At 32.3% G+C, this 25943-nt stretch overlaps 1 protein-coding gene across 2 annotated transcripts in view; it reads right to left on the bottom strand.

Annotated features, from left to right (window-relative positions):
• The window catches only part of LOC139520442 (biorientation of chromosomes in cell division protein 1-like 1), a 32335-nt gene extending 6413 nt beyond the window's left edge, over positions 1-25922 (bottom strand). The window contains exons 1-10 of one of the 2 annotated variants that reach the window (XM_071313047.1): positions 25694-25922; positions 18486-18610; positions 17309-17517; positions 13750-14607; positions 12663-13060; positions 8233-8392; positions 6725-6911; positions 5070-5305; positions 4466-4760; positions 360-869 (exon numbers count right to left, since the gene is read on the bottom strand). In XM_071313047.1, the coding sequence (XP_071169148.1) occupies positions 360-869; positions 4466-4760; positions 5070-5305; positions 6725-6911; positions 8233-8392; positions 12663-13060; positions 13750-14607; positions 17309-17517; positions 18486-18610; positions 25694-25819 (3104 nt within the window). In that variant the 5' untranslated portion in view covers positions 25820-25922. The remainder of the gene's footprint in view (positions 1-359; positions 870-4465; positions 4761-5069; positions 5306-6724; positions 6912-8232; positions 8393-12662; positions 13061-13749; positions 14608-17308; positions 17518-18485; positions 18611-25693) is intronic. The other variant, XM_071313048.1, reaches the window with a different exon arrangement.
• Between the last annotated feature and the right edge of the window lie 21 nt (positions 25923-25943).

Raw genomic sequence — 25943 nt, 5'->3', positions numbered from 1 at the left:
AAGGGAAAATCAATTTCGCGACATATGTTTGTAAGGAAGTCAAATGGTGTAGCACTTAATGCCCGTTTCACAGCAGCAGGGGCACACACATCATTATGTAAGATTTCATAGAATTCTATGATGTTTTAACAATATAATTGATGTTTAATAAACTTTTATTGTGCTGAAGTCTTTAAAAAATGTTTCACAAAGTTAATGATGTCTGGTATAGGTTAACATTAGACTATCTTATTGTAAAATGCAAAATGTACCAATGAACAAGAACTTTTTTGTAATTTGGAAATCTTAGAACTCACAAAATTAAATAAATCCACAGTACATGTATGTTGTAGGGAAAAAAAACAATCTATAATATATACCTTGAAGCAGCTCTTTTCTCAGCTTCACCAAAGCTCACTCTGTACAGATTTTTTTCAATCATCCTCTCAGCTTCTCCAAAATCAATCATTTCAATTGGCATCTTTCCTTTCCTGCGTTTCCTTCTACCAAATTCATCAACAGATGACCCTGATGACCTTGACCTAGACCTAGATTTAGACTTTTCTGAACTTGATGATGAACTTGACCCTGACCTTGAGTATGAAGAACCTCTGCTATGTACTGATGCCAATGAGGATGATGATATTGGACTAGGCTGGCAGTCTGATTCCACTGATCTAGACCTTGACCTACTTGAATGTCTAGACAATCTTGAAGTTTCTGATTTTCTGCTGGGCTGTCTTTTTCTTCTAGGTTGTTGCTGGCTTTCATCTTTTTCAAATGCAGCCCCTGGTGAGGAGTTTCTTCGCCTACTACCACTGATATTTGGTCGTGGCTTGTATAGGTCTGATTCATCGTAACGTTGAGATTTCTTATGTTCTCTTTCGGACCTTAAAAAAAATAGAAATTGTTTACCGGTATGTCATTTTTTAAAAAGCTTTGAGCATAGCCTTCTCCTGATCATATTTTGTGTTTTGTTTCATGTGTAGATCTGTGCATAGCCTTTTGTTCTACATCTATTCCTTTTTATTTTATGTGTAGCTTTTTGCATAGCCTCATGTACATCTATTTTTAAATTTCATGAGAAGCTTTGTGCAAAGCCCTCTCTTGTACATCTATTTTTTTTATTTTATGTGTAGCTTTGTGCAAAGCCCTCTCTTGTACCTCTATTTTTTTATTTGCATGTGAAGCTTTGTGCATACACTTTTCCTGTACATCAATTCTTTTTGTTTCATGTATGGCTTTAAGTCTTCTTTTGCAATGTTTTGTACATCTATTCTTTTTGTTTCATTGGTAGCTTTGTGCATAGCCTTCTTCTGTAAATCTACTATTTTTTGTTTCATGTGAAGCTTTATGCAGAATTGAGGTATTAATCATTCTTTGTAGGTTATTTCAGAGTAAAAGCAACACATATATCTATTATATAAGCTTAGGCAACAGCAACTTGAAATTAAGTTCTTGTGGCTTTTAGAAAACAAAATTAAGTGCAAGTTTTGAATATAAAATTATCTATATATGAAGAATATATATTGAATTTGTCTAAATATAAGCCAAACAATATATATTGAATATATACATGATATATGTCAGATATATCAGTAATACCTACATTCATAACACTTTAATTTGGGTGTTTTCCAAAAGTTTTCAACAGAATCTTTAATTTAATTTTTCAGATGTACAGTACAATTTTCGCGAAAGCCATCCCAAACTCCATACACCGAGTTTTTTCCTGGTGTGACACCAGGAAACTCCGACATCACTCCTTAAATTCTCGGAGAAATTTGGGAGTATCCCCTCCGACTTCCCCGTAAATCCGTTACCTTTTGTTTATTGTATTAGCGACATCTCTCCCAGTCTGGAGTGACGCGGTGTCACACCAGGTAATTAATTGCCCTAATCCTTCTGATCTATGCTGGCACGCGACAGTCAAGGTTTGAGAATTTCTAATGTAATTAAACAATTGTATTTCCTGTCTATTGATTATCAGTTTATATCTGATTGCTTGAAACAAATGAAAGATTAAAATCAAAATCAAAACGTTGTTGTTAATTCTTTTAATTACTCTGTTCATTTAAATCAATTTTTAAAAACAACTATATTTGATTTTGACTTCCGTTTTTCATCAGTAAATAAATATTTAATTGACTAAAAGAGATAATATTGTGTAACAATAAACGGAGACTAACGCTGAATAAATTAGGGTAGTTTAAAGAAAAGTGACACGTCTCAAAGTTTTTTATACAAGTAAAAAAGAAAATATTATTCACTATCTGTTATGGAATAAGTCTACGCCATTTCCATTTTACGATTACAAAATAAAAGTTTTAAAAAGCAAAAGGTTGTTGTTAATGCTTTCAATTGCATTAAAGTTATATAATAAAAAATCTATACTTGATTATGACCTCAGGTTTTTTTTATCGGTAATTTATATAACTTACGAAAAGAGACATACTTGCGTGAAAATAAACGGAAATTAACGATGAAGGTATAAAATGTAAGAATGAAAGAAAATTACGTGTCTTAAAACTTGTATATGCAAGAAAAAAAGAAAATACTTTTCACCATTCCTTATGCTTAATAAGTTTACGGCATTTTCTCTTCACGATTTGTTAGCATTACTTTAGGATAAATAATACATTTTGGCTACAACAGGAATACTTCTATAGCTGCATCAACTCGTCTTTGCATAATATTCATTTACGCACAATGAATATAAACTTTTGTGTTGTATTTAGAACAGTGATCTTTAAATATTTTTAAAGCAATTAATTGCCGTGGGAAGACGATACGCATCTCAGTGATCAACAGTGCGTAGTTGAACTTGAACTTGACTTTGCTCACAATATTGAATGCTAAAAATAGTGACATCAATTTTGTCCACGAGATTTTTATTTGGCGGGAAATAGTATCATGTAACAGTAAACTCAAATGACCTTTCTGGATAACCGTGGGAAAATTCTTTCAAGGTTTAAACTTGCTTTGTAATGATTGACATAAATTTGTGTGCGTTAAGATTGAGGCTCTAGAAGGTACTTTTACAATTGATTAACCAGATTCTAAATTGTATTCCTTTTCTGAATTAACCAATGTTCAGCCTTTTATTTTTACGTTTCTCAAGTCAACAGAGGACATAAAACCGGACATTATTTATACGTCCATAGTCAACACTATATATTAATGGTAGATGAAAACAGGATGCATGTCGTTCAGTTCCTGATGGGCGTTGGTAGAGATCCTCTGTGAAAATTTGTCGATCGTAAAAATCCGATCCACATTTTTTTTTTGCATATTTCTTTCTTGTAGAACACGATATAATTTCATTTAAATATTCTATTTTATAATTGTTGAAATACTTCTTTTTATATTTCGCCGAGGACTTTTAACGAGCAGTAAAATACGGATTGCGCCAATCCAATTTTATTTTAAATAATTAAAGATCAATAACAGATCATAACGGATAAAAAATATTGAAACAAACACATGATTTTTTTTCTCCATATAATTTAATATTTGAAGGTTGTGATTATTGTGTTGTGTCTGGGCGGCGAATGTATCTCAGTATTTATGAATATAGAGCTGCCACATTGCATACAAAACTATTTGTCACTTTAAAGTTTCTTTTTTAAAATCAAATATTTCAAGTCGGTAATCTACCGAGGTAGTGAAACATAATATTTTACATTTCAAAATAAATTGAAAGTAACAGAGTTCACTTGTTGATCCGATTAATTAACTCTTGGGTTTAATTTAGATTGGACATATTACCGTAAAAAACATCATTTTGTTTTAAGCCAGTTGATATTAATTATATAATATTGAACTATTAATGAACTGAATATTGCTCACTGAGTAGGTAATAAAAGGTTCTAATTGTGGTAAAATCGTCTTTGTTGAAAAAACAAAAATTATGACCTGATCGGACTATAATGAAAATACAAAATAAGTGTTTTATTCTTATTTTTATACGTTTGTACGTTGTATGTCATATGACAATGACATGGGCATATACATACAAGAATAATTATCTTATTTTAAATAAAAATGTCACACTTTTATCTGAATCTTATTTTAAATAAAAATGTCACACTTTTATCTGACAATGAAAGGACATTTAAATAACGTATTTTAAGGCACACAGGTGCAATCAAGATCGATTAAATGTACAAAGGTAATAAATCTGGCTAATCCGATGATGTTGTCACGCATCATTAATTTTCAGTACATCCGATGGGCAATAAACCAATAAACAGCCATGCGGTGTTGGGAGAGAATCTTTGGAGGAAATTGGGAGTATAATCTGTGATTCGTGGTGTCACACCGCTACACTCGGAAATTGGTGATTAGAGTTCGCGATTACATACTCTCAGGGCGTACTGTAGAAAAGCTTCTTTTAAATTAAATCATTAAAATCCTGATCTATGAAATACATTACTACACACAAATCAAAAGAACACTAAATAAAACTAATGTGGCCTAAGGTTACCATTGATTCTGATTTCTGTATGAATTTTGATCTGCATACTTTGATTCACTGCCTTGTCGTTTTCTCTTTGTCCCTTTACTTGTGACTTCAGAAAGTGACTCATCAGATACATCACTAAGTGGACTAGTGGCTCTCCGAGCACTCTCAGAACTATCAATACTTTTTCCTTGTGTACTGGACGCGGAGTTATCTTCTACTTGTGCACTAGATGAATCTTCATCTATTGTTACAACTTCAGTAAAGGGTTCATCTTGAGTTGGTGTAGGAGGCGTAGATGGCATGTCTTCCATAAAAACTGAAACACAAATCAACCAAATATGTGTAAGTGATTAACTACTGTGAATTGATTTATTTTTTGTTGGTACCAATTTTCATAGATAACCTTTTGAGTCAAATGAGGTAAAAAGAACCTAAAATCTAATCAAAATTGACAAAAATAACTTATTTTCATAAAGTTTTCAAGATATATATTTCATATTATTTGAAAATTTCCTTCAAATTCTGAGTTGGTCATCTACAACCACACACACCATAAACCATAATGCACCTACAGTATAAAATTAATAAATTTATTTTTACATAGCTATATGCATGATATAGTCACCTTCAACTTTTAATTGTGTTCCATCCTCTAGAATAACTTCCCCTTCCATTGTTTCACACACTTCCTGTGTGTGGAAGTCTTGATGATTTTGAGACTCATCCACTATATATTCAATATGATCTGTAACAATTGTTTCTTCAATAGTTGGCTCTTCAAAGACAACTTCAGAATAACTTTGACTGGAAAATGGTTGCTTTTTCTCGTTGAAAACTGATGTAAATTCATCTGATGTATACCTGCATAATGAAAATATATGTATCTGCATTATTATCAAAAGTAAAACAAAACTGTTAATTGTAAACATTGCAATATATAAACATTGTAGCATGATTGTTTCAAATTAATCATTACTACTGTAGGGACTAAACTATTACAAATGCATTAATAAGTGTGACAAAATGAATATCTCAGTAATGAAAACTTACTTTTATAGCTGACTATGGGGTATGGGTTTTGCTCATTGTTGAAGACCATTCAGTGACCAATAGTTGTAAACTTTTATGTCATTTGGTTTCGGGTAGAAAGTTATCTCACTGGCAATTATGTCACATCTTACCGGTACTTTTATATAAAAAAAAATCTTCTTCCAGTCCCCAACAGGTATAGAAATAATTTCCCTTTTTCATGCAATTAAAGAGTTTTTACTTTGGATTAAATGTCTTTGCTCTATTATATTACAAATTATATTTGTTTTCAAAATACTAAATGCTGACAAGAGCAGGTTTTTATAAAAGTAAAGGACTTTTACCGATGCAATGTACTTATAACAAGAATGTGTCTATAGTACATGAATGACCCATTCGCACTATCATTTTCTATGTTCAGTGGACCGTGAAATTGAGGTCAAAACTTTAATTTGGAATTAAAATTAGAAAGATCATATCATAGGGAACATGTGTACTAAGTTTCAAGTTGATGTAACTTTAACTTCATCAAAAACTACCTTGACCAAAAACTTTAACCTGAACTTCGCACTATCATTTTCTATGTTCAGTGGACCATGAAATTGGGGTCAAAACTATAATTTGGCATTAAAATTAGAAAGATCATATCATGGGGAACAAGTGTACTAAGTTTCAAGTTGATTGGACTTCAACTTCTTCAAAAACTACTTTGACCAAAAACTTTAACCTGAAGCGTAGGGACGAACGGAGGCACAGACGGACGGACGGACGGACGGACAAACGGAGGCACAGACCAGAAAACATAATGCCCCTCTACTATCATAGGTGGGGCATAAAAATAGGTAGAATATAACTTTGGCATGTTACAGTTGCATTTTTATATAGAAATGATAAAATGCCTGTAAATCATTTAGTTGATATGTTTATTATATAAATAACAATGTGGAAATCTGGTATTACATTTGTGTAAGCAGATAATGTTTAATTTACCAGCTGGAAATAAAAAGATCCTTTGGTCTTTTAATCACTGTTACAATTGTCCATCATAAAATCAATAATAAGGGAAGAACCAATGGCTCTCCCTATTTTCAATAAAGCATGTATTCTTCAAAAAATAAATGTGCATTTTGAAGACTGAACCTTGACCTATAATGGTTTACATTTATAAATTGGGACTTGGGAGGAGAGTTGTCTCAATGGCAATCATACCTCATCTTCCTATATCTATTTAAAAATCTATGTTTTGTCTACCTTCTATTTCTTGTCCTCTGCCTCCGTAATGCTGCTTTCTTTTCCATAACTTTCTGTTTTGTAAGTTCCATTTTGAGCTCAGCTTTTGTTTTTCTTTTTTTCTTTTCCGGAGAACTTGGTACTTTCTCAGGACTTGATTCCTCTAAACTGTCTGTCCTTTCTATCCTTTCACTAGAATCTGTTTGAGCTACAATTTGATTAGTTTTATTAATTCATTTTTCGTTCATGTGATACCTCATTAGCGATGATCAGTTCATTTCATTTAAAGATACTCAAAACACTATTTTCTACAAATTTCTAGAATTTAATTTGAATCAGTTGTGTCCTCATTAAAACTGTAAAGCCAGAGGAAAACCAGTGATATAAATATAAGTAACTCGCAAATTATCTCATGGATAAAGGTGTAAAGCCTGTAGTAAATAAGCTGATCATAAATACATTTGTACCTGGATTGAAATTATAAACCCCCATTTTGTCTACAAAAGACACACAATTGACGCTTGAATCAAAAATTAAAAAAAGGCAAAATAAAGGTATTAAGTTTAGAAGAATTAATTAGGATACAAAATTCCTAAGAGTTTTCCCCCAAAAAAGTTATCTATTCCTGGGGTAGAAAATCCTTTTTATTTTTGAAAAAATCTAAGTTTTGTAAACAGTTAATGTATAATTCGTGTCAGCACTTCTACTGAGCTTGTGATAACTATCGCGATATAGTGAGTAACTGCAAAACTTATTAAATTATCTCAAAGGAGGAGGTAACTGTAAAGCCAGATGAAAACCAGTTACATAAACAGATAGAGCAAATACCACAAATTTGGATTAGTTTCATTGGTGGAGGAAATTGTAAGGCCTACAGTAATCTATTGAGACAAAGTGGAGGATCATAGTGAGTAACTGATAAACTTTGAATAATAACATTGGTAGAAGAAACTGCAAAGTCAGAGGATAACCAGTGAAATAAACAGAATATATTACTTACAAATTCAGATTAGTTTCATTGGCGGAGGAAATTGCAAAGCCTACAGTAATCAATTGAGTCATAGTAACTGATAAACTTTTAATAATTTTATCGATGGAAGAAACTTCAAAAGTCTGAATAAAACCAGTGACATAAAGCGATTAAGGATTTTCAATAATAAATGAACACATTAATTTCCACTTTTCAATAAGGTGTTAGTAGTGTCACATCTTCAAACTTCTCTAATACCCAATAATTAAAATGCTCCATTATTTCTACATTACATAACCTCAACACCTTGACAGTATGATTTACCATGTTTACCTTTATCTGTGCCTTAACACCTTGATAGTATGATTTACCATGTTTACCTTTATCTGTGCCTTAACACCTTGATAGTATGATTTACCATGTTTACCTTTATCTGTGCCTTAACACCTTGATAGTATGATTTACCATGTTTACCTTTATCTGTGCCTTAACACCTTGATAGTATGATTTACCATGTTTACCTTTATCTGTGCCTTAACACCTTGATAGTATGATTTACCATGTTTACCTTTATCTGTGCTTTCATCAGCTTTTTGTTCTTTAATTTTCTTCCTCTCTTCTCTTATTCTGACCTTTTCCTCTTCTCGTTCCTTTCTCTTGGCTTCAAGCTCAGCTCTTCTTTGTGCTCTTTTCAAATACCGTTCTTCTTTTTCTTTAGCCTGGATTACAACACAAGACAATTATTTAATACCATGCATAAATATCCTCATACAACACATCAATTTTACAAAATACTTCATCTTCTAAAAATATTGCACCACAGTATGTTTTCACTATGAAGGAAGGTTTCAGAATAACATCATTCAGTTGTAAGTAAATGTTTTGAATAAAGATTGTCAAATGATTTTATTTTTTTTGATGTTTTAAATGTTAATAAATAATTGAATATAAATCCAATTCAATGAATTTCTATTTAAATTTTTTTTTAAATTTGAATATCAATTGAGGAAAAAAACATTTTTTTTTCACCTAATTGTGCAAACAAAGATCAGAAAAAAACATTTATGAATTATTTTTCTTCTTCATCACTGTTATTCACTTCAATAGCATCAACCAAAGGTGAGTTTTATACAGAATCACTTTGTGCTGATTACATGTTGTTTGGTTGCTGTCTCATTAATTTTCCCTCCCTATCCCCTATACATGTATAACCAGTATATACTAACTATTCCCTCCATATCCCCTAAAATTATACAACCCGTATATACTAACTATTCCCTCCCTATCCCTTATAATTATATAACCAGTATATACTAACTATTCCCTCCATATATTATAATTATATGACCAGTATATACTAACTATTCCCTCCATATCCCCTATAATTATATGACCAGTATATACTAACTATTCCCTTCATATCCCCTATAATTATATAACCAGTATATATACTAACTATTCCCTCCCTATCCCCTATAATTATATAACCAGTATATACTAACTATTCCCTCCATATCCCCTATACATGTAATTATATAACCAGTACATGTATATATACTAACTATTCCTTCCATATCCCCTATAATTATATAACCAGTATATACTAACTATTCCCTCCATATCCCCTATAATTATATAACCAGTATATACTAACTATTCCCTCCCTATCCCCTATAATTATATAACCAGTATATATACTAACTATTCCCTCCCTATCCCCTATAATTATATAACCAGTATATACCAACTATTCCCTCCCTAACCCCTATAATTATATAACCAGTATATACTAACTATTCCCTCCATATCCCCTATAATTATATGACCAGTATATACTAACTATTCCCTCCATATCCCCTATAATTATATAACCAGTATATATACTAACTATTCCCTCCATATCCCCTATAATTATATAACCAGTATATACCAACTATTCCCTCCATATCCCCTATAATTATATAACCAGTATATACTAACTATTCCCTCCATATCCCCTATAATTATATAACCAGTATATATACTAACTATTCCCTCCCTATCCCCTATAATCATATAACCAGTATATACTAACTATTCCCTCCCTAACCCCTATAATTATATAACCAGTATATACTAACTATTCCCTCCCTATCCCTTATAATTATATAACCAGTATATACTAACTATTCCCTCCATATCCCCTATACATGTAATTATATAACCAGTACATGTATATATACTAACTATTCCTTCCATATCCCCTATAATTATATAACCAGTATATACTAACTATTCCCTCCATATCCCCTATAATTATATAACCAGTATATACTAACTATTCCCTCCCTATCCCCTATAATTATATAACCAGTATATATACTAACTATTCCCTCCCTATCCCCTATAATTATATAACCAGTATATACCAACTATTCCCTCCCTAACCCCTATAATTATATAACCAGTATATACTAACTATTCCCTCCATATCCCCTATAATTATATGACCAGTATATACTAACTATTCCCTCCATATCCCCTATAATTATATAACCAGTATATATACTAACTATTCCCTCCATATCCCCTATAATTATATAACCAGTATATACTTAAGAAATAATTCATGGAAGCCATAGATTTGTTGGAAATTTACACATGGCCTGGGCCGTGATATTCGAATTTTATCCTGAGCGTCAGCGAGGGATAAAATTAACGAATATCACGGCCCAGGCCATGTGTAAATTTACAACAAATCTATGGCTTCCATGAATTATTTCGATTCTAATAGGACAAATACGATCATTAAAAAACTGAAGCGATGATGCGTATACCGTGTGTGTGGCTGTTCTATTTTACCCACTGTTCGATAAATGTAAAACAAATCTAATAAACATGCATGCATGATTTCTTAACTAACCGCTAGAAAAAAAATGTGATTACTTTATTTACTTCTCAGTAAACCCAACATTTGCAATTTTAAATTTACATTTTTTATCGTAAGCTACCGTCAAATTCACTGTTGACATGTTGTAACCAAGGAGCCGCCATGTTGACTTGCTGAAATCAGTAAATGTGCAAATAATGCAATAGAACAGAAAACAAGCAACACCTACCTCAATACTTTATTTTAATGCAATTGTATCCGAGTTTAGAAGGTAAACGCAATAGAAAAACCTTCAGCTTTGACGTTTTCATTCGTATGACGTCATGTTTTGAAATGACGTTAATGCTCTAAAATCATTACTGGAATTTCGCGGAATTTTAATTTATTTTGTTTTTGTCCATTTTTCCGTTCTCTAATGTGTTAATTCTTTTTGTTATGAGTGAGAATCAGAATAAATGTTCTATAGGGTTTTATTCAATTGTAATTGTTAACACAGCGAAATCCACAACCGTTTACACATAGGTTACGATACATGTGGATTTACGTGGGAGGCATATTTAAACAGCCATTTGTGTACATCTTGGAGTCTGCGCTAAGTATAGATATATCGAGAATTTTATCACAGTGTTGTTTACAAAGCGAAAGAAGCACGTCATATTAGAATAACTATTCCCTCCATATCCCCTATAATTATATAACCAGTATATACTAACTATTCCCTCCATATCCCCTATAATTATATAACCAGTATATATACTAACTATTCCCTCCCTATCCCCTATAATCATATAACCAGTATATACTAACTATTCCCTCCCTTCAGCTTTGACGTTTTCATTCGTATGACGTCATGTTTTGAAATGACGTTAATGCTCTAAAATCATTACTGGAATTTCGCGGAATTTTAATTTATTTTGTTTTTGTCCATTTTTCCGTTCTCTAATGTGTTAATTCTTTTTGTTATGAGTGAGAATCAGAATAAATGTTCTATAGGGTTTTATTCAATTGTAATTGTTAACACAGCGAAATCCACAACCGTTTACACATAGGTTACGATACATGTGGATTTACGTGGGAGGCATATTTAAACAGCCATTTGTGTACATCTTGGAGTCTGCGCTAAGTATAGATATATCGAGAATTTTATCACGGTGTTGTTTACAAAGCGAAAGAAGCACGTCATATTAGAATAACTATTCCCTCCATATCCCCTATAATTATATAACCAGTATATACTAACTATTCCCTCCATATCCCCTATAATTATATAACCAGTATATATACTTACTATTTCCTCCCTATCCCCTATAATCATATAACCAGTATATACTAACTATTCCCTCCCTAACCCCTATAATTATATAACCAGTATATACTAACTATTCCCTCCCTATCCCTTATAATTATATAACCAGTATATACTAACTATTCCCTCCATATCCCCTATAATCATATGACCAGTATATACTAACTATTCCCTCCATATCCCCTATAATTATATGACCAGTATATATTAACTATTCCCTCCATATCCCCTATAATTATATAACCAGTATATACTAACTATTCCCTCCATATCCCCTATAATTATATAACCAGTATATACTAACTATTCCCTCCATATCCCCTATAATTATATAACCAGTATATATACTAACTATTCCCTCCATATCCCCTATAATTATATGACCAGTATATACTAACTATTCCCTCAATATCCCCTATAATTATATGACCAGTATATACTAACTATTCCCTCCATATCCCCTATAATTATATAACCAGTATATACTAACTATTCCCTCCATATCCCCTATAATTATATAACCAGTTTATACTAACTATTCCTTCCATATCCCCTATAATTATATAACCAGTATATACTAACTATTCCCTCCATATCCCCTATAATTATATAACCAGTATATACTAACTATTCCCTCCATATCCCCTATAATTATATAACCAGTATATATACTAACTATTCCCTCCCTATCCCCTATAATTATATAACCAGTATATACTAACTATTCTCTCCCTAACCCCTATAATTATATAACCAGTATATACTAACTATTCCCTCCCTATCCCCTATAATTATATGACCAGTATATACTAACTATTCTTGATTTCCTGACTTCTCTAGTTTCTTCATCCTCACTATCACTATAGTTGTATTGCAGTGATATTAACTTCTTATGTTTAGAAGGGGAGACAACTTCTACAGCAGTTGCAATATCAGAAGTAGGTGGCAGGGGTATAGACAATTCAGGGTGACTAGCAGGTGTTTCTTGTTCAATATCTGTACTGGTAACTGGATACACCTCGGCATCTGTGTGGGTAGTTGGAGGTACCTCTGTTTCTGTACTGGCAGTTGGTTTAAACTCTTCCTCTGGAACCTCATTGTCTGTGTTGGTATTTGGAGGAACCTCTGTGCTTTCTATATCTTCAACCTCGTCTTCACTTATATCTGGTGTTTTGTCTCCAGCTACAGATAATGGACTTGCCTGTGGTCGCTCTGAAATAATGAAAAGAAATTAATGTTAATATTTTGAAGTGTGTCAGAATTTACAGTATTTAAAAGTAGGTAAACACCAGTGCACAAACAATCACCTTGTATCCTTTACCATCATCCAAAAAGTATTTTCAACTGAATTTCTTCAAACACAATTATTTTACCTCCATTTATTTAGCCTATCTGAGATTTTCGGTCTAATGTTTATATTCTGTTACATAGAAAGGAACTTGTGTGCTGTGGATATTTACTTTTGTGGTTTTTCCAAAGTCTGCATACATTCGTTGATAACATTTGTAATTCATTGAACAATTAAATTCATAATTCCCCTTTACCCACAAATTTTATAAAAATTGGTATCAAACAAAAATTAATGAATCCACAGTATTCAGTTATTTTTAGCGGTACCAGTTTTAGTAGAGTACCAGTTTTAGTAGATTGAAGGAAACTTGCATTTTCTTTTTGCATACAAGCCTATAAAATATTTGTAATTTGTTGGATATTTAAATTTTTTCGGTGGTTCACCTGTAAAAATGAAATCCAAAAAAATTTATATCCCATGTAAAATAATAAATTCATAGTACATATGTTAGTTCTTAAACTTGTGTTTTTGACTTGCTGTTTGATTGATGTGAAACTTACATTACTTATCATCTTTATGTAAAAAGAACATAATTTTGTGTAATATTTACCTATATATTCATCATCTTCCGAAGCCGATTTATCAGAATCAAACATATCATTATCACTCCCACTTCCCAATTCATCAAAGTCACATGATGATAAATCACTGGTGTGGACAGAACTTATTGTGATATCAGATTTCTGGTCTGCATCAACAACCTCATCCCAGGCAAATTTATAAGGTCTTTTTGTATCTTGGCTTCCCTCATCATCATCTTCAATATCCATTTCATAGCTTTGATTACTGTCCTCATTCTCAACAACAATATCCATTTTACTTTTCACTTTGCCTGCACCCCTGGCAATAGGTGGGAGTGGAATATCATAAGTCTCCCCCTTTTCTTCCTGCTTACTAAACAAAGCTTTAGTCACTTTGTCTTTACTTTCCTCTTTTGGTATAACAACAGGTATATCCTCTGTCCCTGGGGGTGGTGGTGTTGGGGGTAGTGGTGGTTGGGATGATTTTGGAGGAGTGGGTGTGTCAACAGCTGTTGTCATTGTGGTTGTTGTCGGGGTACTAGGTACTGGAGGTATAGGAGAAACAGCGAACTGACTGGATGTGACCGTTGTAGTGGTGGCTCCTGAAGACATAGGGGGTGGGAATGGAATTCCTGGCATCCCTGGAATTGGCTGTGGAAACATGAAATTGTTCCAATATGGGAACATCTGAGGTGGCATTCCAAAGGGTGGAAATCCACCAAATGGGGGAACCATTGGATAATTTGGCATCATGCCACCAAATGCAACTTGTGGTGGCATCTGTTGAGTCCAGATAGCTTGTGAATATGGTGAAGAGAAGGTTGGAGCAGCTGGTGTTGTTGATTGCTCTCCTTGAAAACTACTGGGAGTACTGGTTTGATTTTGTTCTAAAAAATAAAAATTTGAAAAACAAAATTATTTAAATGTACAAATGTAAACAAAAGCAAAAGTTTAAACATGAAAGTAGTAAATAGTTCGTTCAGTTTTGTTCTTGAATTCAAGTTCACTATATATAAGTATAATCTTCCAAGTGTAGAAAAAGATCATTTGTAAAAAAAAAATATATCTAGAGGGCTTAAGGTTGCACTTTGTAAATACAGCTGTTTCTCAAAACACGCCTCTTTTGGGGAGTAATTGAATATTCATAGAAAATTCATATTGTTTACATACTGGTTCCCAGTTATGCTCTCTGTGTTCCTTATCGCAGAGACAGAACTTGGGAATGTTATCAGTAAATAAACATGTGCATATTGTTTACATTGAAATCTGTGGTAACCTTTCATTCGAGGTAGGGGTAGTTAAGATTAGTGTAAGTTTAAACTCTGAGAAGTTCAGGCATATAAATGTTGAAAATATGCCGCACAGCCCTATATTTTGACCTTTGAAAAAAATTGTGGTGCATATGAACTTTCAATTCTAGGATAAGATTTTTTTCAAAACTTCATAGTAAAAGTGGTACAGTTTTAGCCGTAAAAGGAGTTCCTATGGGAAATTGCATTGTCAATATTTACAGAAATGCAACCTATATAGGGTGAAAAAAGGGAACGTTCAGAATTTAACCAAATTTGCTTTATTTCACAGATTTTAAAGAAATTAACTCAAATAAGAAGTTTTATAAATATTTAATGAAGATTGATAGAATTCTGGGCCTTAAATATGATGACTCAGCATAAATTCACAGTTTACAGTATGCATAGTTTACTTAAAGTCCTGGATACAAAATTAAATCATAATATTTGCATATTTGTAAGTTAAATTGTTAAGAAGTGCTTATATTTACTCTTCGCAGTCATTGAAACTCATAGATCCTTCCTGAATATTATTTATGGGGTATTTGTGTCCTTTCGATAACCCAAAAGTAAGCCGCAACACCTAAATCTGCTTATTTGTCACCACGGCATAATAAATACAAGCTAGAAAAACAAAAATATCTCAAGAAAACTTACAATAGTGTGTTCTATCCTGAATATGTACTAAATATTCCAAATTGCTAGAAACAGCAGAATTATTTAGGAAATTTGAGGCCCCAGGGGCAAGAAACATAGAAAATTGACTACCCCCTGGGTCATAAAACAAATAATTTAACTTGTAAATGCTATGATTTTATGATTTTAAAGTTCTTGATATAGAAAACAATAACTATGCTTGAAAGTTATGCAAAAATCAAATGTTAGCAGTCATCTCTACAAAATTTTAAGTGAATTTATATCTCAGACTGGTATCTGCATACATACAACTATTGCAAATATGGCTTTGTTTGAACACTTCTAGTATATAGTAGTAGCTAAATTGTGTCAGATATATGGTTAAAGATGATACTGTTGTGACGAGAATTCTAAATTGACCATTTGAGGCAGAAAATGTGTTCTTTAATTGACAAATAGGCATACAGTAAGATGTGGACTGGAGATAGAGGCTGGATTGGATACTTTATATAATCTTGAATGTTGTAATGATTGACTGCTAAACATTACATTTATGATATTCTGATATGCTTTCAATATGTTATCAAAACAGTTTTTAACAAGTTCTAGGCATTTTTTATCAGAAAATATGCAAATAGGGTAAGCTGGCAATAATTAAAGTCTTGTTTTCAAATTCTTTAAAAAATTGAAACAGGGGAGGGGGTATAAAATGTATAGTAAAGAAAAACTTAGAGTATACACAGTGATTTCTTTAAGACTTTAATTCTGATAAATGAATATTAATGTGAGAAAAACTGATTTTAGAGAGTTTTCTATTTGAATAAATGTCTGTATAGGTTGCACTTTGTAAATACAGCTGTTTCTCAAAACACGCCTCTTTTGGGGAGTAATTGAATATTCATAGAAAATTCATTTTGTTTACATACTGGTTCCCAGTTATGCTCTCTGTGTTCCTTATCGCAGAGACAGAACTTGGGAATGTTACCAGTAAATAAACATGTGCATATTGTTTACATTGAAATCTGTGGTAACCTTTCATTCGAGGTAGGGGTAGTTAAGAAAATTAGTGCAAGTTTAAACTCTGAGAAGTTCAGGGCATATAAACGTTGAAAATATGCCGCACAGCCCTATATTTTGACCTTTGAAAAAAATTGTGGTGCATATGAACTTTCAATTCTAGGATAAGATTTTTTTCAAAACTTCATAGTAAAAGTGGTACAGTTTTAGCCGTAAAAGGAGTTCCTATTGGAAATTGCATTGTCAATATTTACAGAAATGCAACCTTAAGATTTGTTATGCAGTGAATGAAGAATCAAACATAAAAATCAATTATGGATACCTTATTTTCATTTGGATTCACAACGTATTGTCAAAAAGCGATTTCTTGTACAGTAAAATAAGTTTATAAAAGATGTGATGGTTGTTCAAGTTTTATATGGCACCAAATAAATTTGATTATTTTTACAATTGTTTTCAAACATAATTCAAATGAAACTAAATTAAAGTATCCTACAAAATCATGTATATGTGTCAAAGAATTTGACAAATTCATCTGTGAATAAACAAATTGTCTTTTCTACATGTATTTAATTTTCATTTTGGGTCTATATTCCTATTTATCCCCATTTCCGATCAGTATCCCCAAAATATGACAGTTGTTTACCAGCTTGAGACAAATTTATGCTCATTAAACTCTGCATCGTTTCTTTCTGTTGTTGTTTCTGGGCCTCTTGTTGGGCTTTCCTTTCTTTAGAATCAATGCCTAGATGACTACAAACAACTTCATCAATCTTTGGCTTAATCAGCTGAAGTATTTTAGGATTTATGACTTGTTCTATCACCCTTTCTACACCATTAGCCAACATCCCAGATCTGTAAAACATGTGAAATTTTTTTCATATAGTACCGGTAATTGGTTGTTTTTTTTTTGCGTTTTCATTCAAAATCTGTATACTTTTTTTAGGATGTTTAAATGATAATAATTTCAGCCTACAAACTTACAGAAATCAAAGTGCTTCAATTTATCAGTGGGAAGTAGAATTTAAATATTGCATTGGTTGTTGATTTAACAGCTACTTTAGTCAATGGAAGGAAGGTAACTCCAATTTTTAAGATGAGGTTTAAACAATGACATAATTTATATTTTTATAATAGATATTAATTTCCTGCACCTTGCAAAAGTTATGTCATTTTCTTGACAAGTGAAACATCATTTTGTGCCTTGAATATCTGAGCATATATTACATTGGTAAATTTCTAGAAATGTTCATAGATAGTATGTATAGAATGTTATGGTCAATGCACTATATTTTGTGTATCAAAAAAGGTAGTGATCAGCCTTAGCTTGGAACATTTATTTAGATATCAAGTCAGTCCCATTTCATGCAATCTTTACCTAAAAATTAGTAATTCGCTTAAATTCATGGTTAAACATGCATGCATTCCATTACCCATGAAATATACAAAAATTTGACCCTTCAAATCCTTTTTTTAAACCCACAGTAAAAGTGTTTTCTTATACATGAGAGAAAATACCAAATTAGTTTGCTTGCCATAGCATGCTGTGATCTTTAAGTAGTAAACACCCATAACACACATTGTGCATTGAATGACTCATACTGAAAGAAAGTTGGTATTTGTCCATAAAGAAAATACATGTATAAGAAAAGTTCTTCCTTATTACAGCTAAAATGTACATGTATTAATCACATGAATGGGAGACAACTCTAATCTCACTATGAGCCTTTTATGTAAGTTACTAACTTGGTGAATGTTAAGGAAATTTCTTGTTCAAGATATTGGTAATATACATGATATATAAGACCATTGGAAAATCTTACGCAGTAATTTGCTTTCTTAAGTTGTCTCTCAGCTGGTTTTTGTTTAGACTTGGACTCCATTGTTGTCTTGATAGAAATCTGGATACGTATCCTTCAACTCTTTGTCTCAAATTCTGATAGGCTGGCTGTAGAAAAAAAATATAATTTGTTATCAAAATTCCATATAATGCATCGTGCATAACATTTGTAAAGGGATTCTGCAAAAATCTGTAGCTTTCCTTTAAACATGTTAAATTGAATTATGCTGTGTTCTTTGTACATGTAATGTTGACAAAAATGTAAAATGTGAGTGCATTAAGCAGAATAATATTACGGCCTGTACATGCAAATAAATACACTGTTGTAATGTCAAGATGAGTTCAATAGATATAGGAAGATGTGGTGTGAGTGCCAATGAGACAACTCTCCATCCAAATAACAATTTAAAAAAAAACAAAAAAAACCCAACATTATAGGTCAATGTACGGCCTTCAAGACGAAGCCTTGGCTCACACAGAATAACAAGCTATAAAGGGCCCCAAAAATTACTAGTGTAAAACTATTCAAACGGGAAAACCAACAGTCTAATAGCCTTTTTGGTATCTTTCTCCTTCTTTTACATGTCTTAGATCAAGTTAGATGAATGAATTTACCTTTTGATCATCATGAAAACAATCATCATGATCATTATTCATTTCTTCAAAATAATTCACAAAACACTAATTTAATCTTAACAAAATCTGTTTACTTTTAAAAATGTCACACAATTTTAAACATGTTAAATCAATCAAAGAGCAGATTGCCCTGAGGGATACGATTGCCATTGTTTTCATTGATACATGTATTAGTTTTATTTTCAAAAATAATTCAACTGCACGTGTAAAATGATGCTCGTAAAATTTAATTTACGTAATCTGAATACATGTAGTTATTCAACTTTAAATATAGCCAATCCTCAATACAAGTGTATGAACAATGTACTTATTGTGTTTTATTTTTGTACTATCAATTCCAAGTTTACTTTCCACAGCAGTCACAGGTCTATTTTCCTACGTCAATTATAGGTGGAACCCCATTCCTAACTCTTTAAATATTTAATTTCCTTTGGGTCAGTGGGCATGACTCCTTTTGGTACACATTCCTCTGTTTAAATTGCGATCAGTTTTAATATAATACGACGTCTTTCGACAGAACAAATTATTTTTTCTCGACGTATCGTCGTTTGACGAAAGTTACTTACGGAAGTGATAATATGGAAGACTCCATTTTGGCTGAAGGGATGTTCTAGTAATACCTTAACGTTGTGAACTACATTTATTTTAATTTAAATGATGCATATGATCATGATGATTTAAAATTATGCAACAACAATAACCCTAAATAGCAGAGAGACATAGAAAGGATCTCGTGAGTTTCAAATTAATCAATGGAGTGGGGAATCCAGAGCAACCATTCAATCTGATACCCGTTCAAGTCAAGAAAACTATACGCCTGGGCATAATTACATAAACAAACCCTAGACTTGTGATTTGTAGCAAGGACGTATATCAAATGTTAATTAAACTACCTCCATTTCTTTATGGAAGTACAATATCAAATATCAGTTTCATAACGGTGACATATGATATAAGAAAACTCCACTTCAGTTCTTATATGACAGAAATAGATTTATCGATTGGAATTCAGAGAACTCTCGCATGTTATCAAAACTGGGGAATTCCCTCTGACCTATTTCTAAATTTATAAAAACACTAAATAAAAATACTGCTTAATTCTGATTTTCTGTGTTGTTATAAACAGGCATAGAAGTCAAGGGAAATTTCAAAACATGAAGATTATGAGAAGAACATTATAGGACAGAAGTTTAAATTCAATTCTTTTGTTTTTTAGACATTTGTACCATTTAAAGCAAGACAATCTCAAGAATCTGAGGCGTTCCTTGATGTTTAAAATAAAACGGTTGACGTGAGGGCATGGCCCTGAGTCAATGGTATAAGTCTACAGATTGCTTAAAAGCAATCGTATCCCAAAAAGACAAACTTACCAAAACATGTTAAATCAAAAAGACAAAACTTACTACAAATTAACTTATGTCTTTATGACACTTATTCTTTATTTCATAGCAATTATTATGATTTAATAAGGGGAAGAAGTCCTCTATTAACATATTTTTATTAGAGCGTTACTGATGAGACTTTTGTAGACAAAACGCGCGTCTGGTGTAAATATGAAATTTTAATCCTGGTATCTACATATATGATGAGTTTATTTACAGAAGAAAAACTAATAGAAAAAAAATCAAAATATATATATGTTACAGTAAATAGGTGAAATTAGGAATTACATGTAATCACTAAACATTTCAGTAAATACATGTACCTGTAATCACTTGTCAATTTAGTAATTACATGTATTTACTAGTTGTTTCAGTGATTACAGGTATTTACTGATTTTTTTTTGTCATTTTTACAGCTATTTACTAACCTGATATTTTTGTTTAAAAATTAAAGACATAATTCAAGATATCAAATTAGAAAGCAAAGGGTAGGGATTTTTAGGGCTTACTGAAGGATCAAGGATTATAAGGCACTTTAAAAGTGCATACTCTTCAGTGTTTGTGAATTGCAACTGGAAAATGGTTGTTTTATAAGTTTTGAAACTCCCTAAAAATCATTTTGAGCATGCAAGACAATGATATCAATCCAAAATTGAGAAAAACATTTTTGAGAAATTTATAGGCAATTTAGCCAGCTATTTTTTTTAAGATAGACATAAGATTATGGCAAACTTGGTTAAATGATCTTGATAATTCTTAAAATCTCATAATTTTGTTATATTAAAATCTCCATCAGGCATACTCTGTATATCAACCTGGCCAATAAAATGAGTTAAATTTTTTTTTACAAAATAGGTTTAACTACGACTTCTTTTGTCAGACATTTGCGATGAAGCTGACATTCTTCACAAACAAATTTATACAAATTGATGACGGTCACATTTTCACGGAAATTTTCATATCTCCGTGTTTTTATGAGTTCTTCAAGACCTCCAAACTTAAGCTTATATACCTCCAACAAAATTTTATCATCGTTTCTTCCTGTATAAAATGATCTTTTTGTGGATTGAAAAAGTCAACTAAATGGTCCATCCCTTTTGTTTTACTTTCAATGTTGACATTCTTTTCCTTTTCGTCAAGCCTGGGTTTTTTGTCGCAAAAGCGAGACATAGCGAACCAACCTAATAATTCCGTCGCCAGCGTCGTCCACAAATATTCGCTCTGTGGTTATATTTTTTAAATTTTGATAAGTTTCTCAAATTATCCTGGATTTCTACCAAACTTGAACAGAAGCTTCAGTTGATTATAATCAAAAGATAAATTTCAAGAAGTAAATTTTGTAAAAATAAAATCAAATTTTTCGGTACTTTCCTTATAAAGGGACTTAGTTTTTATGCCAGTTAACATTACATTCACACTGTGGTTAAATTTTTTAAATTTTAATAACTTTCTCAAAATATCCTGGATTTCTACCAAAATTGGACAGAAGCTTGTTTATGATCATAAGATAATATATAGAAATAAAGTTTGTGAAAAAACTATTCGTATATTACTTATTTAAACGGACTATTTTTTTCCAGTTAACATAACATACACTCTGCAGTTAAAGTTTAGATTTCATAAACCACAGGGATCTCCATGGCCTGTTTAACGATGGCGCCCCGCCATCGTTCAAATGTCTTGCGCCATTGTCAAATGACTAGCCCCATCGTTAAATTGTCTTGCGCCATCGTTAAATTGTCTTCCGCCATCGTTCAAAACTTCATCATTTTTTGTAGCCCGACGCCATTTTTTTATCAATTATAATCAAATGCATGTAATTGCATAACCCTTAGGCTTTTTATGTTATAATCCAACACAGTTCTAACGCCTGAGGGATATCCGGATTAAGATCGCTAATCACTTGTACCTGAGCTTGTACAGGTAGATCAACAAACCAGACAGGAGAATACTATCTGAGGATAGACGATCCATTTGTCGAATTAATCAACTAAGTTTCAGCAAATGATTATGATAATTTAGATTAAATAAATAAATTAATAATCCAGTTACAAAGAAAACAGTTTAACAAGTCGAACACGTGCTTTATTTTGACTTACGCAATCAGCATCCCCCTTTTTAAGAAGAACAAAATAAGACGCAAAACAGTAAATATTGTTTCATCGCAAATAACTCGAATACTGCTGTAAAGATAATTTAGAATTACTTTAAAAGTTTAAAAGTAAAAACTTATAAATATTTCCTGTAAAGAAATATCGTATCGTAATTCCGAATTCATTTCGTATATTACAATCAAATTGATACATCCGTTTCCGGTTTCTATTCAGACTCGAAAGATGCATGTTGCACAGCATCAATTTGTCAGATAAAGTCATTAGAAACCTTTTCATTTGCTTTACAAATCTCTTTAACCTTTTACATAACCCGTACGAATCGTTTTGTTGTTGCTGCAAATCAGCCATACCGGTAATGGGTTCTGAATTTGACAGTGTCCATGAAAAATAAGCTCCACATCATATGATTTTTAAACCCCATAACAATTACCAAAAATACAAGAAATCTACATGGGGACCTTCATGACAGCTTTTGGTCATTCCCGACTAAGGGGGACCATGAAGACTTGGCATTTGAATGGTTAAAAACGGCAATAAATGAACATATTGATACTTCTAATTCTATAATGAAAATTCAAATAAATATAATTTAAATAAACAAGGAATTAGCATGTTCACCATTCCTTGTATGGAGGGATAAAATACTTCCGATCGTGCTACACTGTACAGCGTAGACACGGTTTGTAATGGTGAAAGTTCCTCCATGGTTCAATTTTCATCCATGGAGATCCCTGAACCATCCTGAATTTTTAACAAAATTTGATAGAAGATTCTTACAGAACTAGTCAAAAGATAGTATCTAGAGGAAAATTATAAATATATTTTTTCCTATTTTTGTTGGGCCTGGGACTCACAGCAAAAATAGGCGAGACACTGGGTTCTGCAAAACCCTTAAAATTTTGATAGCTGAATACTCACTGATTTTCTAATTAGTATTACCATAACTTTTGATCAGTTGACCATATTACATGTACTACATTGTTTTAACAGTTAGTAAATAGGTGTAAAAATTCATTTTAAAATCAGTAATTACTGGTAATTACTGGGCAACTGGTAATTACTGGGCAGTTTTAGGAATTACTTGTATTTACTAAGTGCATTGGGAATTACATGTAATTCCTAAATTTTAGTAATTACATGTAATTCCTAATTTCACCTATTTACTGTAACATATATATAACTTCCAATTTACTAACGAACTTAAAATCGTTAACTTTTTTATTTTCAAGCATTTGCGCAGAAATCTCTTTCTTCCATCCAGTCTCGTTTGTCGTGAGACTTTAAGTATCACTTACAACGTTAACTGGACCAACATCAGAAATGTTACTGCATTTCTGTTTCTTTTGGAACATTAAAATATGTAAGAATTAAAAAAAAATTGATACAGACTTCGTTCCCTTTCAGTTTAAAAGGTAATGGCTGCCTCATATTATACACTTAAGCCACTTTAAATACATACATGTAACTTACTACATGATTAAGAAAATTAATCACTCAAATTTTGGTGTAAATTAGTCTGAGATTACTCTGACGTCCAACGGCTGTTTTGCCAGACAAGCTGGGGCCGTGGGACGTCAGAGCTCGTCCCATATCAAAAAGTGGATATTTGCCCACCCAAAATAGATGCGCTGCTTCGTCGCTTCTGGTGCCGACTGACGCCCTTGGAATTATATAAATCGGGCATCAATCTGTTCATTTTTCATTTATCTTTTCATTTATGTAAGTTTCACCTACCTGCCAACTTTTATTTTTTCCATATTTTAACAGTTTTCACAGAGACCCATCGATTTCTGCATTTTGACTTTCACTTTCAAATGGACGTCAAGTTACGAGAGAGTTTGTGGCCTCGAGACTCAAATATGCAAATTTTGTAGGAGATCGATGTTTAACATTTAGTAGCCAACCTCGATTTTTCACCTCCTTTACAGGAGATCGGTATTAAGCATTTAGTTCCGACCACGAGAACAGTCGGAAGCTCTCGGACATTTAGATAACTTGCATCGTAAATGAACGAGGTGTTACATTATGGTCATTTGCATAAATCATCACTGTTTTCTCGTGGTCATGTGATAATCTTTGGAAATGAAAGGCAAAATGCAGAAATCGATGGGTCTCTGTGAAAACTGTTAAAATATGGAAAAATAAAGGTTGGCAGGTAGGTGAAACTTACATAAATGAAAAGATAAATGAAAAATGAACAGATTGATGCCCGATTTATATAATTCCAAGGCCGTCAGTCGGCACCAGAAGCGACGAAGCAACTCATCTATTTTGGGTGGGCAAATATCCACTTTTTAATATGGGACGAGCTCTGACGTCCCACGGCCCCAGCTTGTCTGACAAAACAGCCGTTGGACGTCAGAGTAATCTCGGACTAGGTGTAAATGTGGGGAGTGTATGTGAAGGGGGTAAACTAAATAATTTAGGAGCAAATGGACCCCAAATAGACCACTTTCAAGTTCATTCATCCCTGAAAAAAAAAATCGCCAATTGAGGCGCCTTTATGACATCTTTTATGATTTACCAGATAGGAGGGATCACCTGTATCCCTGCACTATTAACATTCATCAAGCGTTTTAGTGATTGTCATTTTGCAGGATAAACTAAAAATAATGTTTGTTTTGTAAGTACTTAATCACAATTCCCTAATGACAGCACTTCTGACTCGTGGTTGTCAATTATGAGAATGTAATTTGCTGAATAATTGGTGCAATATAGTATTATAGTTTTCCAACCACTCGTTCAACATTGGAACGGAAGTGAGGATGCCGCTAAAAGCACGAATGATGTTCACTAAAACCAGACTTTTTGACAGAAATGTATCAAACTTGAAAGTTGTCTATTGGTTTTTCTTTTACTAGTTTATACTAGCTATAGGTTCTTGTACAATTTGTTTTAGCTTGATGTCTCATTATTGTTTCAAAATCACTGAATCTAAGATGTTGTAGCTATGCCATGTGGGATTATATGACATGGCAAATAATGTTACTAAAGAAGAAGTATATATATCTCCTTTTGTATGTGTTCCTGTTGTACCTTAAATAATTTTTGTGCTCTACCTTTGTGTCAACATCAGCTAAACATTCTTTCCTAAACTGATCAAACAGTCCTTTCGATTTCAAAGCGTCTATGATATCTTTAACTCTCCTTTCTTCCTCGGCATCTGTACTCGTACTTGAGCTCATTCTTATAGACAAGAATGTTCAAATAGTTGATTGAGAACCATCTCATTTTGTAATTTCATTTTTCATTTTTTTTACCGGATGACGCCAAGATATTCTAAAATACGTCCAATGACGGATTTTTAAA

Source organism: Mytilus edulis, chromosome 4 (genome assembly GCF_963676685.1).
Source record: "Mytilus edulis chromosome 4, xbMytEdul2.2, whole genome shotgun sequence".
In the NCBI taxonomy this organism is placed as follows: Eukaryota; Metazoa; Mollusca; class Bivalvia; order Mytilida; family Mytilidae; genus Mytilus; species Mytilus edulis.
The sequence above is the reverse complement of the archived record's forward strand: the minus strand, read 5'-3'. Positions and strand labels throughout refer to the sequence as shown.